General features: G+C 38.1%; 1 protein-coding gene across 1 annotated transcript; it reads left to right on the top strand.

The window, feature by feature from the left end:
- Positions 1 to 1,201: 1,201 nt before the first annotated feature.
- Positions 1,202 to 14,323, top strand: LOC137089679 (mycocerosic acid synthase-like polyketide synthase). The gene is made up of 6 exons (XM_067453251.1): positions 1,202 to 1,302; positions 1,395 to 1,548; positions 5,355 to 5,515; positions 7,949 to 8,155; positions 8,497 to 8,678; positions 8,768 to 14,323. The coding sequence occupies exons 1-6, from the start codon at positions 1,245 to 1,247 to the stop codon at positions 14,321 to 14,323; spliced, it is 6,318 nt and encodes a 2,105-aa protein (XP_067309352.1). The 5' UTR covers positions 1,202 to 1,244.
- Positions 14,324 to 15,000: the final 677 nt, after the last annotated feature.

The raw sequence follows: 15,000 nt of genomic DNA, 5'->3' as shown, positions 1-15,000 counted from the left end.
CTGAATCTCATGATCAAAACACATGTAAAGAAGAAGCGGAAACAAGCAATATTGTCAGACACAGACGAGGACACAGATGGTTAGTGCGCAGTGGTGTTTATTAAACAGAGGTAACGGACACAGGATGAACTTAAAGCTGAATCTTGACACGTAGAGTGCGTAGACAATAACAACAGACTTTCCTGGGTGTAGACAGATGACGAAGACGGTGATCCAGAGGATGACGATGGGGAGGACGAGGACGAAGACGGGCAGGTAGATACAGGTAGTCGCAGGTAACAGGAGTGTTGATCGGTGCAAGACCAGACAAAGACTGTGGGGATGAGGAGTGCTTTGCGTGGGCCACTGGTGATGGTGCACTGGTGACTAGTATTCTGGTGATTGGGAATGAGTGGGCTTGGCTGTGTCCGTAGGTGGTGGCTGTGAGGCTGTGACAAATATCATATACTATAATCATATGCATATGTAAAATAATACAATACTCAACATTACATTAAATGATTAGCTAATAAAGACCTACCACATTCAACTGATTGCTTTTGCTTACTTATCTATTAATCAGTTTCTTGTTAGTCAATAGTTGTTACTTTTGTTACTTAATGACAGGTAAGGGGTTAATACTGCATTACTCACTTATTCCTGTGTAGTTATTCATTAATGATTGAACAGTATAATAAAGTATTACCGAAATTGTTTCATGAACTAACAGAAAGTCATATGAAAAAGTCACATAAAAGATGATAATGATTTCCAGGAAAATTAAATGTTTACTAGTCAATCATTAGCTAGTTTTTAAGTTTCCTCCTCCTGTAACTAAATAAATATTGAGTAGACTCAGCCTCATGTAAGCATTTTCAGCAAGATTCAACATGTGTAACATGAGGTAAGTCAATGCAATTCACGCTCATCCTCTGAGCCAAAAGTAGAAGAATTTTTTTTAACAAAACAAAATTATAAATGGCTTTAACTTATCAATTTCTATTATAAAACAATAAACAAAAACTGTTTTATATATATTATTGAGTTATTTCTATATCTACTCTTAGCATAGCTATATTTTAATTTAGATTCCATATTTTATCATATTTTAAGATTGTCTCTACATTATACAGCTTTTCCCCCTCTCTGTTTCACTAGTAATAATCGTCCATTCTTCCTGGGTAAAAAGTCTGATTCTCTTCCCCCTGTTTTTGCTGTGTATAGATTGTAAAATCAAATGCATGTGCACACACGGCATATGAAACATGATGGATGAGGATGCAGAAATCGCTGTTGTTGGCATTGGATGCCATTTTCCTGGAGGTAATTAACAGTTCCCTATGTTTCATTATTTCTACACGTCATGATTTTGGCCTGAAGTGTATTGGCATTGAATATGTTCTCTTGTGTTTTAGGCGAGGGACTTGAAAACTTCTGGCGAGTCCTCCTTCATGGAGAGAACTGTGCAGTTCAGATCCCAAACGACAGGTTTAATCTCTCTCAATGGTACGATCCGGATGAGAGTAAGGCAGGAAAGACACACACAGCAAAGGCAGCACTTATCGATGGGTAAGTCTTCAATTCATTTGGCCTCGTAATAAGACCTTATGATGTTCACTTATGTCTGTCATGTTCAAATACAGTCAAAATGATACACGAGCGTTGGTCTCGGACCCTCTGAAATAAGTCATTAAACACTGTGCATGAAATAGGAATGAAAAATCTAAATAAATATAACCGGGAAGACTAATTAATGGGAAGACTAATTAAAAAGTAAGTAATCTCACACAAACAGATATCGCTTTTGTCTTGTCAGAATAATCCTTGAACTGAAAACTCGATTAGTGAGGGGTTTTAGTGAAATTAAAGGTCCATCTCTGTGTCTGGGAGCTTCACGACACCTGCAGTCAGGGCCACGTTTTTATTCCACGTATATAATAACTTTAATTGGAAACTTTTTGCATTTAAATTGTACTTAAAATAACTCTGACACAAGCATGGAATAAAATGACCAATGTTGGTAAGACTGGGAAGCCCAGGCTGGGATCATGACAGTCTTGTGGTGAATCTAGTTGAAAACAGTCTTACCATCATGTACGCTGCAGGACGAGACCCTTAGAAGAATTTACCTTAGAGCTACGAACAGTAGAAATATGGTGTTTGGCAGAGACGTATCTCAGAACAAGTTAGCTGTTAATACATACATTAAATATTGTGGACAATAAATCTCTTTCATAGATTTTTTTCCATAGTTTCTACATGTATTTACAGTATTTTGCATTACAAATTCTATAGTTAATTTTAGAAACTATATCCATGGTAATGAGGAGCATGGTTTTATCTGTGACACCATGATCATACTAATAGTTTAACTCTTTAATCGTTCTAATACATTTTAATTGAAGTAAATGTTCAATCAAAATATGATTTTTTTTGGGGGGGGGGTATAGATTACTGTACATAATAAATAAAAAATTGTTTGTCTTACTATTGCACTATTTTAAACGTTTCTTGGGTCAAATTAAATGTGCTCACATTCATTAATATTCATTTGTGTGTGTTTATATAAGTATCATTATTCATAAAAAATATTAGAATACTAAAGTCCTAATATGATGCATAAGTTATTAACGTTTTAAAATTTCCCATTTAAAGAAATCTATTGTTTGATCATATCTAAATATTTAAATACACAACTGTTTTTGAGCAGGTAGATTAGATAGGCTACATGTATATTTATTAAAGAGCCATAAGGCACCCACTGGGTAATGGCATTACAAATGAACTATTATTATTTTTTAGCCACAAAATGACTCTAATTTCCCTCTTTGAACTGGAATTCTCTATTTCAACCTTAATTACTACACTAATTGTAATATAAATAATAAAAATATTAGAAGAAATATATTTTAAGTGGTCATTAATTGACAATAATTATTGCAAAAATAGTATTTAGTACCAAAATATCTCTTCCAAATATGAAATAAACATTATTGAACTAAAATATAGAACACTTATTTAATTGAAAAATAGTAACGGTGTAAGGTCACATCTGACCATCAATGAGTATGAGTGTGATTAATTAGTGAGGAATACCTGAGGGCTAAATACAAGAATAACATTAATGTTAACAATGCTACATCTCTATCACTCTCCATAATAAAACGATCCTGTGAATATGGCTGACGTAATAATCAATGCACACTAAGCTGTACTGTTGAACAAAACTGGCTGCAAACATCGGTATACTGGAAATGTTGTGTATCCGCTTAAGCCATTCAAATGCATTGACACCGCGCTAGAAGTATTGAGCGCTCCATGAGCCATGTGACTGCGCGCGCCGCCGGGAGACGAGAGCATGTTGCCACTCCGCTTTTCAACGCCTCTGGCTTTAACATTAGCGTCAAAATGCTATTTATTTTTTGAATTTCGCATTAAAACTTAATGATAATAAAAAAAGCTATAGGCCTAGCTTTGTTTAATATCAAAAGCAGGTTTGGCAATTAGGCGCATGGTTTTATCTGTGACACCATGATCGTACTAATAGTTTAACTTTTTAATCGTTCTAATGCATTTTAATGGAAGTCACTGTTAAATCAAAATATGAATATCAGTGTCTTATATACAGTAAATGCAACTCTTTACCAATGTTACTGTTGTTAAAGGGAAAATATCATAATTTACTCTCCCTTATGTCATTAAACCTTTGTCTTTTCTCTTCTGTGAAACACAAAAGAAGATATTTTGAAGAATATAACCAAATATGTTGGTAACACTATAATTATTATTATTTTTTAACAGACGAATGATCTTCTCAAATGGTCTTCTTTTGTGTCCCACAGAAAGATTGTCATACAGGTTTGGAATGGCATTAGGGTGATCAGTAAATGCTCAAAATCAGGGCTTTACTGTCAAGTGTATTTCTATACCACACACAAAAATATATATATTAACTAAATATTACTGTATTTACATTATTAGTGCCGACATGAATACTAATCTTAGAGAATGTACGATTAGCTTTAGCCAGCACTTTTAAATTTGCTTTGATGTCAGGCGCTCTGGCCCCAATAACTTTTCTAATTGTCTATGAACCCTATGTTATTTTGCGGACACCACTTAGACAACTAGCCATTGAGTGATGATAATCTGCTATTTCATCACTCCTTTTAGCAGGGAGGGGAACAGAGAAAAATACTGCCTTTGACATCATACTTGCGAGTTTACACACCTCTTTAATGTTAATTTTGGGGATCTCCGACTGGCGAAGTCGAACATCATTAGTGTCAACGTGAATAATAATCTAAGAGAATTTACGATTAGCTTTAGCCAGCATTTTTAAATTTGCTTTGATGTCAGGCGCTCTGGCTCCCGGTAAACATGTGACTATGGTGGCTGGTGTCTCTATTTTCACGTTCCGTGTAATAGAATCGCCAATAACTAGGGCATTTTCAACAGGATCCTCAGTGTGTGCGTCACTGAGTGGGGAGAACCGTTTTGATGTTCTAATCAGAAGGGAAGAGCGGTTTTTAGATCCGCGACTATGCTTTCTCATCGTCACCCAGCCTTGCTGCGTGGGCTCAGCCGGAACCAAACAATGAATGTTCACTAAGCTAGTCGCATCCAAAGCAGTGTCTAAAGCGGTTACATTCTCACTACTCTTAAAAAGGCACAAGAGAGAAAAACAGGAGATCCGGATGCACAGATGGCAGGCTAACATGCTATTGAAATGCTAACATGTGATGGTGATTTAGATTAAAAGCTAGCGCTATTTCGGCTTTTCCGGTCATGTTTATGAGGTAAAGCAGCTCTGTTTATCATATTAGATACATTTAAGTGTGTTTAAAATGATCTTACTCTGTGCATTCGCTTGGCGCTGCTGTGACATGTTCACACTGCTAAGAGAAAAGCGCTTCTGCCAAATAAAACCCGAAACCGAGGGTAGCGCAGATATGACGCGATTGACAGGCGACAGGCGACTCCCTCAAACGCTATGCTGACACGTCCCGGTCCTTGGTTAAAATAGCAATTTTCTCACAATTTACAAATAGTTGGAAACATTTGGGATATTGCAAGTACTCAACTGAACAAAATATATAACACTGGCCTAGTGGTTTTTGGATATTTTACTGCAAAAATACTATAGTGCACCTTTGACTCTTTTAGTAGTTTGGTAGGGATAGGGTCTAAAATACATGATGTTGATTTACGTGATTTATTGAGATTAGACAATTCTTTCTCTCCTATAGCAAGGAATTATTTAAATTGTTCCTCTGTTGATATACAGTGCACTGAAAAAAATTTGAGTGAACTATCCCTGTAGTATCTGAAATCCAAATGCAATAACCCCATCATTTACCTTTTATTCTGTGTAGCTTGAATGAGTTTGACCACAAGTTCTTCGGCATCACTGATGCTGAAACAATCCACATGGACCCTCAGCAAAAACTTCTGTTGCAGTGCACCTACAGAGCCTTAGAGGATGCTGGGATGCCAATGGAAAAGGCCAGTGGATCGCGAACAGGAGTATATTTGGGTAACATACAAGCTAAATATAAGATAAATGAACTTTTGGTGTCTTTCAATCCCAGTGAAAAAGTGAATGTAATGTGATGTACCTTCAGAGCAACCTCTGGTTAAGATGTGTTGGTAAATAGCACATCGATTTTCTCAGTAATTCCCCATTTCACAAGAGGGATGTAACTCGTCCTGACCTCAATATGTGCACTTGTGCTTTAATCCCTTTATGTCACAGCAAAAAAGGCACACAAGGTGGCTACAGCTAAGGGCTGGTAACTGCAATGTTGGTTGTCTGAGCATTGCAACTAGACATGTGGCGATTTTTGGTATTTTCGGTTTTTTAGTAATTCGATATATCACAACAATGAATATGCCAGAATTGTTATTGTGGGCACTTCAAAATATCGTAAATAATAATTTATTAACAATTATAAAAAAAATGTATAATGCACTCAAGAATACTTTGCCCATCAACCGAATAAATGCTCAACACTGCTGTATTCTGCGTCAAAGGGAAGCGCTCAGGTGTAAATGAGAAGCACATGAACGAGTGAAGGAGACGTGCTGCTGAAGTGCCGCTCAGTGACAGCAGAGGGCACTGATGAACTGCAGAATGCAGCGATTACCCCGGAAACCAGCAAACAGCCATTCGTTTTTGTAATCTCAATGTTGTTCATCACAGCACCAAATACTTAATACTTAAAGACTTAATAGGCTATTTAATTTCAAACTTAAACATTATGTTTTAATCTGGACTACAACATGGCCTAATGATTAGAACTGTTCTAATTATTTGTTATTGTTCAGTAAAACTTTGAGCCATACGACTTCATTAGTTAACATGTTAATTCATTATTACCAAACTGACAATGAAAAACACTTATAAAGAATTAATCATTCTAAATAATGTTAATTTCTTAGTTACTGTTTAATAACATTAAAATCAAAATCAAAATACCTTTTTTTAATGGACCTAAGGTAAAACTAACAATGATCAGTATTTCTGAACTAACATTACCAAAATCATTATACTTTCTGTACCAAATGTAGCTATTGCTCAATCTTAGTTAATGCATTAAATAACGAGACCTTATTGTAATGTGTTAGCCTACCTGTTGTTCTTTATAGCCTAATTCTTTTGCACTTTAATCTGTTTGAAAATTGTACTTTTACAGCTCTGAAAAAAATCCGGAGAACACTTAACATTGATTCCTCATTGATTTCTCGATGTTAAGTGGTCTCTTAATTTTTTTCCAGAGCTGTATATATTTTTGGTGCATTATTGTATTTAAACATTCAGTTATTTTTGTTATTACAAAAATATTTCTTAAAGCTGTTATGCTATGACAACACTTTTTTTGCAACTTATTTCAATACCGTGATAATATCGTAGACCGTGATAAAAGCTTCAGCAATTAATCGCAACATGAAAAATTGATATCGTCACATGCCTACTTGCAAATATTGAGCAAGGCACTTAACCTCAGCTTGCACTGTAAATAGCTTGTTTGCACATGACGTTTACCTCACTGCGTTGCTTTGGCGCGAAATGCAAATGGAGGGCTTGAAGTAATTTTCTTCATAGAAGCACAACTCAAAATTCCTATATTTTGTTTTCTTTATGGTTGCTGAAATCGATCAGATCAAGAAATCACAAGGATATTTTATTGTGTACCAAATTCAAGAAACTGACTGAAAAACAAGAAAAAGTTTCCTGTAATATATATTACAATAAGACAAGCAACAACACCACACTAACATTTATCAGTTAGACAAAATGCAGGTGAACATAAATATCTTACTGTGCCATGGAATCACAATGAGCTGCAATTACTTCTGTCTTGTTTCGTGATGGACCCATGCCTTTATTGATGTTTGGGTGGACCTTTGGGAGTGATTAACCTAATAATTAATATTAAAGTAAACTGTAACACTGGCACAGCAGTGTTGAATGTTTGTTGGTATGTTAATCCACAGGACAATGCCAATCACCCGGGTAAAAACCAAACAATAATAATTGTGGAGCTCCTTGGTACAGAGGTTGTTGACCCAACCACTAACAGAAATATTGTATGACTTCATACTTGTGTATGCTTTCATTTGTTCTGCAGTATATAGTCTTATATTATATAAGATAGTTGCTTATATCTAACGCCTTGAAGGCAAGCAGTATTTCAATTCAGTAGAAAAAAACACTCCTCTGCATAACATTACATATGTTGGGATCTTCTGTTTATACCTTTCTCCTGTAATCGTGTCTAAACTAGTAGAGTATGGACATTTTTCCATCTTGTCTATTCTGCTTTTCACTTCCTGCCCTTCATCTGAATTTCCCATGCTATCAGAATCATTTGACAGCAAACAAGCTATAGGCATACAGTAAGCGTATATGAATAAATGCATATCGCCAGGTAACAAGTCTAACATGTTTTTCGTTCTTGTTTTTCAGGCCTAATGAACAAAGACTTTGAGCTGGCAAATGTGAGGATTAATCCAAAACACATAGACCACACAAACGGCACTGGTATGGCTATGAGCATAGCTGCCAACCGCATCTCATACATATTCAACTTCACTGGTCCCTCCCTGTCCATTGACTGTGCCTGCTCCTCATCGCTCGTTGCCCTTCACTTAGCTTGTCAAGCCATAAAACAAGGTAGTCTTCAAAATATGCATGTAAATCCTGTGGATCAAGTCTAAATACATAGCAGAACTGTGGCAGAACATCTTCAAGATTCATATTGGAAAAACTTATCTGTAAACTATCTTATAATCAGGAGTATCTGGGAAATACATTCTGTGAAAAGAATCTTTCAGTACACTTATTTGTCTCATTTTCAGTTTCAGTCAATTCATTTGAGACTATCTTAGTAAAAATGCTGATGAAGACAGTCAAGCTATAGTTCCTTGTTCCTAAATTGTATTGAATTAATCAAACATAATAGCCATTAGACTCAACCCTCTAAATTTTGTGGTTGTCTGCTTTCCACTCAACAGGAGATTGTGATATGGCCTTGTGTGGTGGAGTGACCTGTATATTGGAGCCGACGCTTTTTGTGACTCTCTCCAAGGCAAAAATGATCTCCACTGATGGAACGAGTAAACCTTTCAGCAGCAAAGCTAATGGATATGGCAGAGGTGAAGGATGTGGGGTCGTTCTATTAAAGCCTCTGAAAAAAGTAAATAAAATGATTCTCATATAAACACAACACTATGACAGCAATGTAATGATGCGAGAAACAAACAAATGTTGTCTGTATTTTGACAGGCTTTTGAAGACCATGATCATATTTGGGGTATCATCAGCAAAACTGCAGTAAATCAAGATGGCCACAGCGTTAGTCCAATCACCAAACCATCCATGGTACAGCAGGAGGAGCTGCTTAGAAAAATCTACTCAACAGAGACTGACCTGACTAGTGTCCAGTACATTGAGGCTCATGGGACTGGGACTCCAATTGGAGATCCAATAGAGGCAGGTAGCATCTCAAAAGTCATTGCCAAAGCAAGACCTCCAAAGTCAGGGCCACTCATCATTGGTTCTGTTAAGAGTAATATTGGACACACAGAATCTTCTGCAGGTGTTGCAGGGCTCATAAAGGTTCTCTTGATGATGCAGCACGAAACTATTGTGCCATCATTGTTCTATTCCGTGGAAAACTCCAGCATAGACGTTAAATCTCTCAATATGAAAATCCCCACCACAGCAGAAAAGTGGATCAGTGACTGCAGATCAGGGAGGTCAGCAGGAATCAATAACTTTGGATTTGGTGGAACAAATGCGCATGCGATTGTCAGACAATATGTGCAGTCCAAAAAGCCAAAAGCTCAGCTGATAAGCAAATCCCATCAGTATTTTGTGGTCTCTGCAGCCTCAGAAAAATCCATTAAAAATATTATTGCAGATACGGCAGAACAGATCAGTGCAGGGAAAATATCAGATCTACAGTCTTTACTGTACACATCCGCATGTAGAAGAAGTCACTTGAAACACAAATACAGGAAAGTATTTCAAACATCCTCATTGGCAGATCTGAAAGAGAAACTTACTGCTGCTGTGGACAAAAAGCTTTTACCATCAAAAACAGACTCCAAGCTAGTTTTTGTGTTTTGTGGTAATGGTGTTACATATCAGGGTATGTGCAAGCAGCTCCTAAAACAAGAGCCAGTTTTCAGAGCGAAAATTGTGAAGATTGAAACTCTGTTCCAAAGCTATGGAGGTTTGAATCTGATAGAGATGCTGGAAAGAGAATCTGAGAAAGGTACTGAGCTGTCTGATCCAAAGATTGTCCAGCCTCTTCTGTTTGCTATTCAGGTTGCTGTTGTTAACCTTCTGAAACACTGGGGCATCAGTCCTGATGCTGTTTTGGGACACTCTATTGGAGAAGTTGCTGCGGCTCATTGTTCTGGTTTGCTGTCACTTGAAGATGCAGTGAAAGTCATCCACTATCGCAGTTCTTTGCAAAGCACTGTGACAGGAGGGAAGATGCTGGTAGTCAGTAATATGGCTGTTTCTGAAGTCTTGAAAATTCTTCCATCTTATTCCGGAAGGGTTTGCCTGGCTGCTTATAACAGCCCTCAGTCATGCACCCTTTCAGGAGATGCAGATGACATTGACAGGTTGCAACAGAATTTGAGCAACTCACCCAAAGGAAAAGATTTGTTCATCCGCATTTTAGAAGTACCTGCAGCATACCACAGTCACAAGATGGATCCCATTTTATCCAAAGTGAAACAGAGTATAGGCTCATTGCAGGCACAGAATTTGGAGACAGAATTGTTCTCAACGGTGACAGGTGTTAGTTTGTGTTCCTCAGATTTTATTACTGGTGAATATTGGGCAAAGAATATCAGAAAACCAGTTGAATTTGAACAAGCTGTAAAATCTGCAGCTAAAAACAAAAGAAGTGTGGTATTTGTTGAAATTGGCCCAAGAAGATCTTTGCAGAGGTACATCACTGAGACTCTGGGAAATGACTTCACTGTGATTCCCTCAGTGCAGCCTGATAAAGATCACGAGACAATGCTTGCAGCTGTTTCCAAACTGTTTGAGCTTGGGGTCAAAGTGGACTGGGAAATGTTCTACAAAGGTTTTGAGACTGAACCAATTCCCTACCCACGATACCAGTTTGATGATGTGAAAAGAGATGTCTTTGCTTCTCACTTCCAGTTGATCGGTCCCACTGGAAACCATCCAGTAGTTACACAAATGGGTACAGACAGTTCAGTGTTCAGCTGTGATTTATCCTCTGAATCAGTGGCCTTCCTGAAGGACCACAGGCACAGTGGGGTTGCCATCATTCCTGGGGCATTTTATGCAGAGTTGGGTTTAGCAACTTACATGGAATATGCAAAACCTAAGGTTCCACTAAGTTCTCTGAAGCTCAGCATAACATTCCAGAGTCCATATGTTTTCACCCAGAATGCCCCAGATATAAATGTACAGCTGGATCATTCAGATAGTTTGGCCGATAACACATGCAACTTTAAAATACAGTCTACTTCTGCAGTCTATGCATTTGGCACTGTAGAAGCAAAACCAGGTAGAGCGCCTGAAGAACAGCACATTTTATTAGACTGCATTTCCAAAAGATGCACATCCCACATGACTACTGAAGAAATCTACAGACATCTAAGTCAAACTGGATTTGAGTATGGGTCTGTCTTCAGAAATAATGCCGATATTTACTGTGGGGAAGAATTGAGAGAGGCTATATCTGTTGTGAAGGTCCCAAAGGAATTACTGCCTCAATTGCATGACTATCACCTTCACCCTGTGGTCTTGGATTACTTCATGCAACTTGTTCCTGCAACTATAGGGCATGACTTATCCGCACGGCCCCAATTTCCTGCACAAATAGGAAGCCTGGCTATATTTGAACCATTGCAAGAGGAGATGGTTGTATATCTGAGAGCAGTAAATGTGGGAGAAGATGATTTGGACATTTGTGGCTGCTTAGCCAACAAACAGGGTAGGGTGTTGGTTGAACTCAGGGATGTGAAGATCAGAATGCTAGGAAGTCGTTCCGAAGTAGTCAAGGAGTACTTCTTCCACAACGATTTTATTAGCATCTCTGAAGTTTCCACGTTCGATACACCGATTAAGGCACTTGTCTTTTCTGACACGGTAGGAATTTCTGAAGCTTTGCAACAGTACTTGCACCCAACATCTAGATATGTGTCTTCTTCACACTGTAACATACTGTTGGAAGATGGAGCTGAACTTCTTTTGTCAAAACTAAAAATTTCAAGTGTAAAGAAAAACTTCCAGGAAATTTTGTTCATGTGGGGTGATGCAGACCTAACCTCTCTCAAATCAGAGACGGTCTTGGACAGCATGGCGGGGTGTTGTGAGATTGTCCGAAAGCTTGTTGGATATCTCAAAGCCCTTCATTTCCCAGGCAATATCAGAGTAATAACCTATAGGTCATCTGAGAGCATAGTGGACCACATAAACCCTGGATTTGTTCTGTCAGGCATGATTAGAGCATGTGCAGCTGAGTTGCCAGATCTTTCCTTCCAGCTGATTGATGTAGGCTCTGCCACTTTTGAAGACAGCAAAGCTTTGGTTCAGGTCATCAGATCATACCCCTGTAACAAATATCCAGAGCTAGTAGTGAATGAGGGCAAAATTATCAAACCTGAAATCACCCGCACACCTTTGCCAACCATGGCAATCCCTTCAAGAAGTATCCACATGCTGGATGAAGAAGTCTGCCTCTTGCAGACATCCGACCCATATATAATGACAAAAGTGTCTGCAACTCCAATGGATAATTCCATTGAACTGATTCAAGGAAAAAATATTGAGCTTCATCTCAGTAAAATCTGTGTTCATTCATCAGATTACTTTCCAGTCAGCATGTCTGACCTGAATTATGGTCAGACATTGTATTGGAACAAGCACACAAATGAAAAACATAAGCTCTTGGCCCTTGACTTAAGTGGCACAGTCACAGCTGTGGGTAAAGATGTCAGCAAATTTAAAGTTGGTGATCACGTTGTGGCTTGTTATCCTGTGGCTGCCACCACTAAAGTAGTTCTCCCATCAGCTGTTTGCTGCAAAGCAAAAAGGCTTCCATTCCTGAATGATGTACCTTGTGTCTCTTATTTGGTACTGGCTTGGGAGATCTTGCATAAGGCTTTACCTAAATCTAAACAGCAAAGGAAACTGGGCATTTTCTCCACTGTTCCTGACTCAGCTTTGATGAATGTGTTTATTGCTATTGCAAACAGATCAGGTTGGAATGTCAAAGTGAGCACGCAGGTCAATCAGCTGTCTTGTGATTTTAGTGAGGTTGTGGGAGCTGTTCTTCTACCTCCTTATAATGTAAAAACAGCTGAAATAGTTAGCAGTGTTAGGAGCATCAAAGACGTTGTTCTTGTCTATGACAACCAGACAGAATTTCCATTCAATACTACAACAGTCCGAGGTACAAATGAGGATGTCCGCTTCCATACCCTCCTTATGTCCCAGATAATGCAAAAAGGGTCTCTGCAAATGGAAATGCCACACGTCTACCATTGGGTGAAATCCATGCATTTGGACAGAAAGTCTATGTCTTTGGACACAACATCTGTTCAAAGAGTGAAATCTCAAGACACTGAACTTCTGTCTGTAAAAGGATCTGAATCATACTTCAGATGCCAGATCCTACCAATTATAGCCCTGAACAGAAAAGCCAAGAACCAGCTTTCTGACATTCCAGTGATGCCCAAACACAGCCTATTCCAGAAGAATTCAGTGTATATTGTCACAGGTGGTCTAACGGGGTTGGGCTTTGAGACGGTAAAGTTTATTGCTCAGAAAGGTGGAGGAAACATTGTCATTCTGTCTAGGAGTAATCCAAACCCTCAGTTGCAACAAGAGATAAGTCAGATCAGTAGCCAATGGGGTTCTGTCATTAAGTCTCTGCCGTGTGATGTTTCTGTATCTGAGCAAGTGGACCAGACAATTGTTAATATTGGAAAACTTTTTCCATCCAGTCCCATCAAAGGGGTATTTCACAGCGCAGTTGTTCTGCATGATGCACTGATTGAACATCTTGACAAAACTCTTTATGAGAAAGTCATGAGGCCAAAAGTAAACGGAGTGATTAACCTTCACCGTTCTACAATCCAGTGCAATCTGGATTACTTTGTGTGCTATTCCTCCATCTCTGCCTTCATTGGCAATGCCTCACAAACTAATTATGCTGCAGCTAATACATTCATGGACACTTTCTGTCAGTACCGAAGAAACATTGGGCTGTCTGGACAATCCATTAATTGGGGGGGATTGAATCTTGGTCTTCTGCTGAACAAAGGCCATTTCCAGAAATTTCTGGAGGCAAAGGGAATCATGCTTCTGGAGATTCCAGATATCCATGAAAGTCTTGAGCAGTGCCTCTTGATCAACAAACCTCAACAGGTTATATGCAAATTCAATTTTAAAAACAGCTTGAATAACATTCTCAGTCAGAACAAATCACTGAATGTACGCTTGTTCAAAATAGCACAGGAAGCTATTAGTAAAGCTGGAGTGAATTTATCTAGATCTGAACAACCCAACCAATCATCCTCACCACGTGACTATCTGAGGTCCATGATTAGTGAAACGACTGGGGTTGAGATGGATGAGCTGAAAGATGATGTTCATCTTTTCAATATAGGCATTGACTCAATGTTAGCCATGACTCTGCAGAATCTTATCTTCAATGATAGAGGTGTGAATGTCCCTCTAGTGACTCTACTGGATCCAAATAGCACACTAGCAACTCTCAATAAAATCCTGGAAGAGAACTGTGTAGACGAATATCAGAAAGAAGATTCCACATACTTTTGATATGTCTCAAAACCAGTCTTGTTGTAGCTTCAAAGTTACAAGTTTTGAAATTGTGAAAATGGTGAAATGGTGGTTTAGTTAGTAATGTAAGTTAATTTGGCTTAAAAAAGGTTAAATATTGACTAGAGGGTACTCTATCTCTGTGTTAACAGCACACATCACTAACATAGCAAATCAGGATTCTGCAGACTGTTAACTTAGCATTGTTTATCATTGTTTTAATTTAGTTTTTGTTCTTGAGGTCACACTAGGTTTAAACACACATTCAGCACTTTACTTCAGTTTGTAAATTGCTTTCTGTATCTATTTTAATGTACTTGAAATCAAAGCTGTATAAGTGCACATACTGACATAATGCTGATTCTTTAGTTTTTTATTATTATTCATCTAGCTAAAGAGATCATGACAAAGATACTGTACATGTGTCTAATTTCAAGGCTATGCTTTTGTGTGTAAAGATGTCCATCTTTAAGCATGACTGTTTGAATTTATATGAAAAGAAAACACTTCACAATAAGCGTCTTTTTGTGACATGAATCCTTTTTACTGACCTGTTAGTCAGTAAAAATCCCAAGAAATGGAATACCCCAACTAAAACAGATAAAATTCATGAACCATTTGCACGAAGAGCATGAGTATAGACTCATTTGAATGCAGACACATGGCAGTTTATTATA

This window comes from Pseudorasbora parva, chromosome 2 (genome assembly GCF_024679245.1).
Source record: "Pseudorasbora parva isolate DD20220531a chromosome 2, ASM2467924v1, whole genome shotgun sequence".
NCBI classification, from domain to species: domain Eukaryota; kingdom Metazoa; phylum Chordata; class Actinopteri; order Cypriniformes; family Gobionidae; genus Pseudorasbora; species Pseudorasbora parva.
The sequence above is the reverse complement of the archived record's forward strand: the minus strand, read 5'-3'. Positions and strand labels throughout refer to the sequence as shown.

Coding starts and splice junctions, on each gene's coding strand:
- LOC137089679 (XM_067453251.1), top strand. CDS start 1,245: ATGATGGATGAGGATGCAGAAATCGCTGTTGTTGGCATTGGATGCCAT. Junction 1,549..5,354: donor AAGGCAGCACTTATCGATGG/GTAAGTCTTCAA, acceptor TATTCTGTGTAG/CTTGAATGAGTTTGACCACA. Junction 8,679..8,767: donor TATTAAAGCCTCTGAAAAAA/GTAAATAAAATG, acceptor GTATTTTGACAG/GCTTTTGAAGACCATGATCA.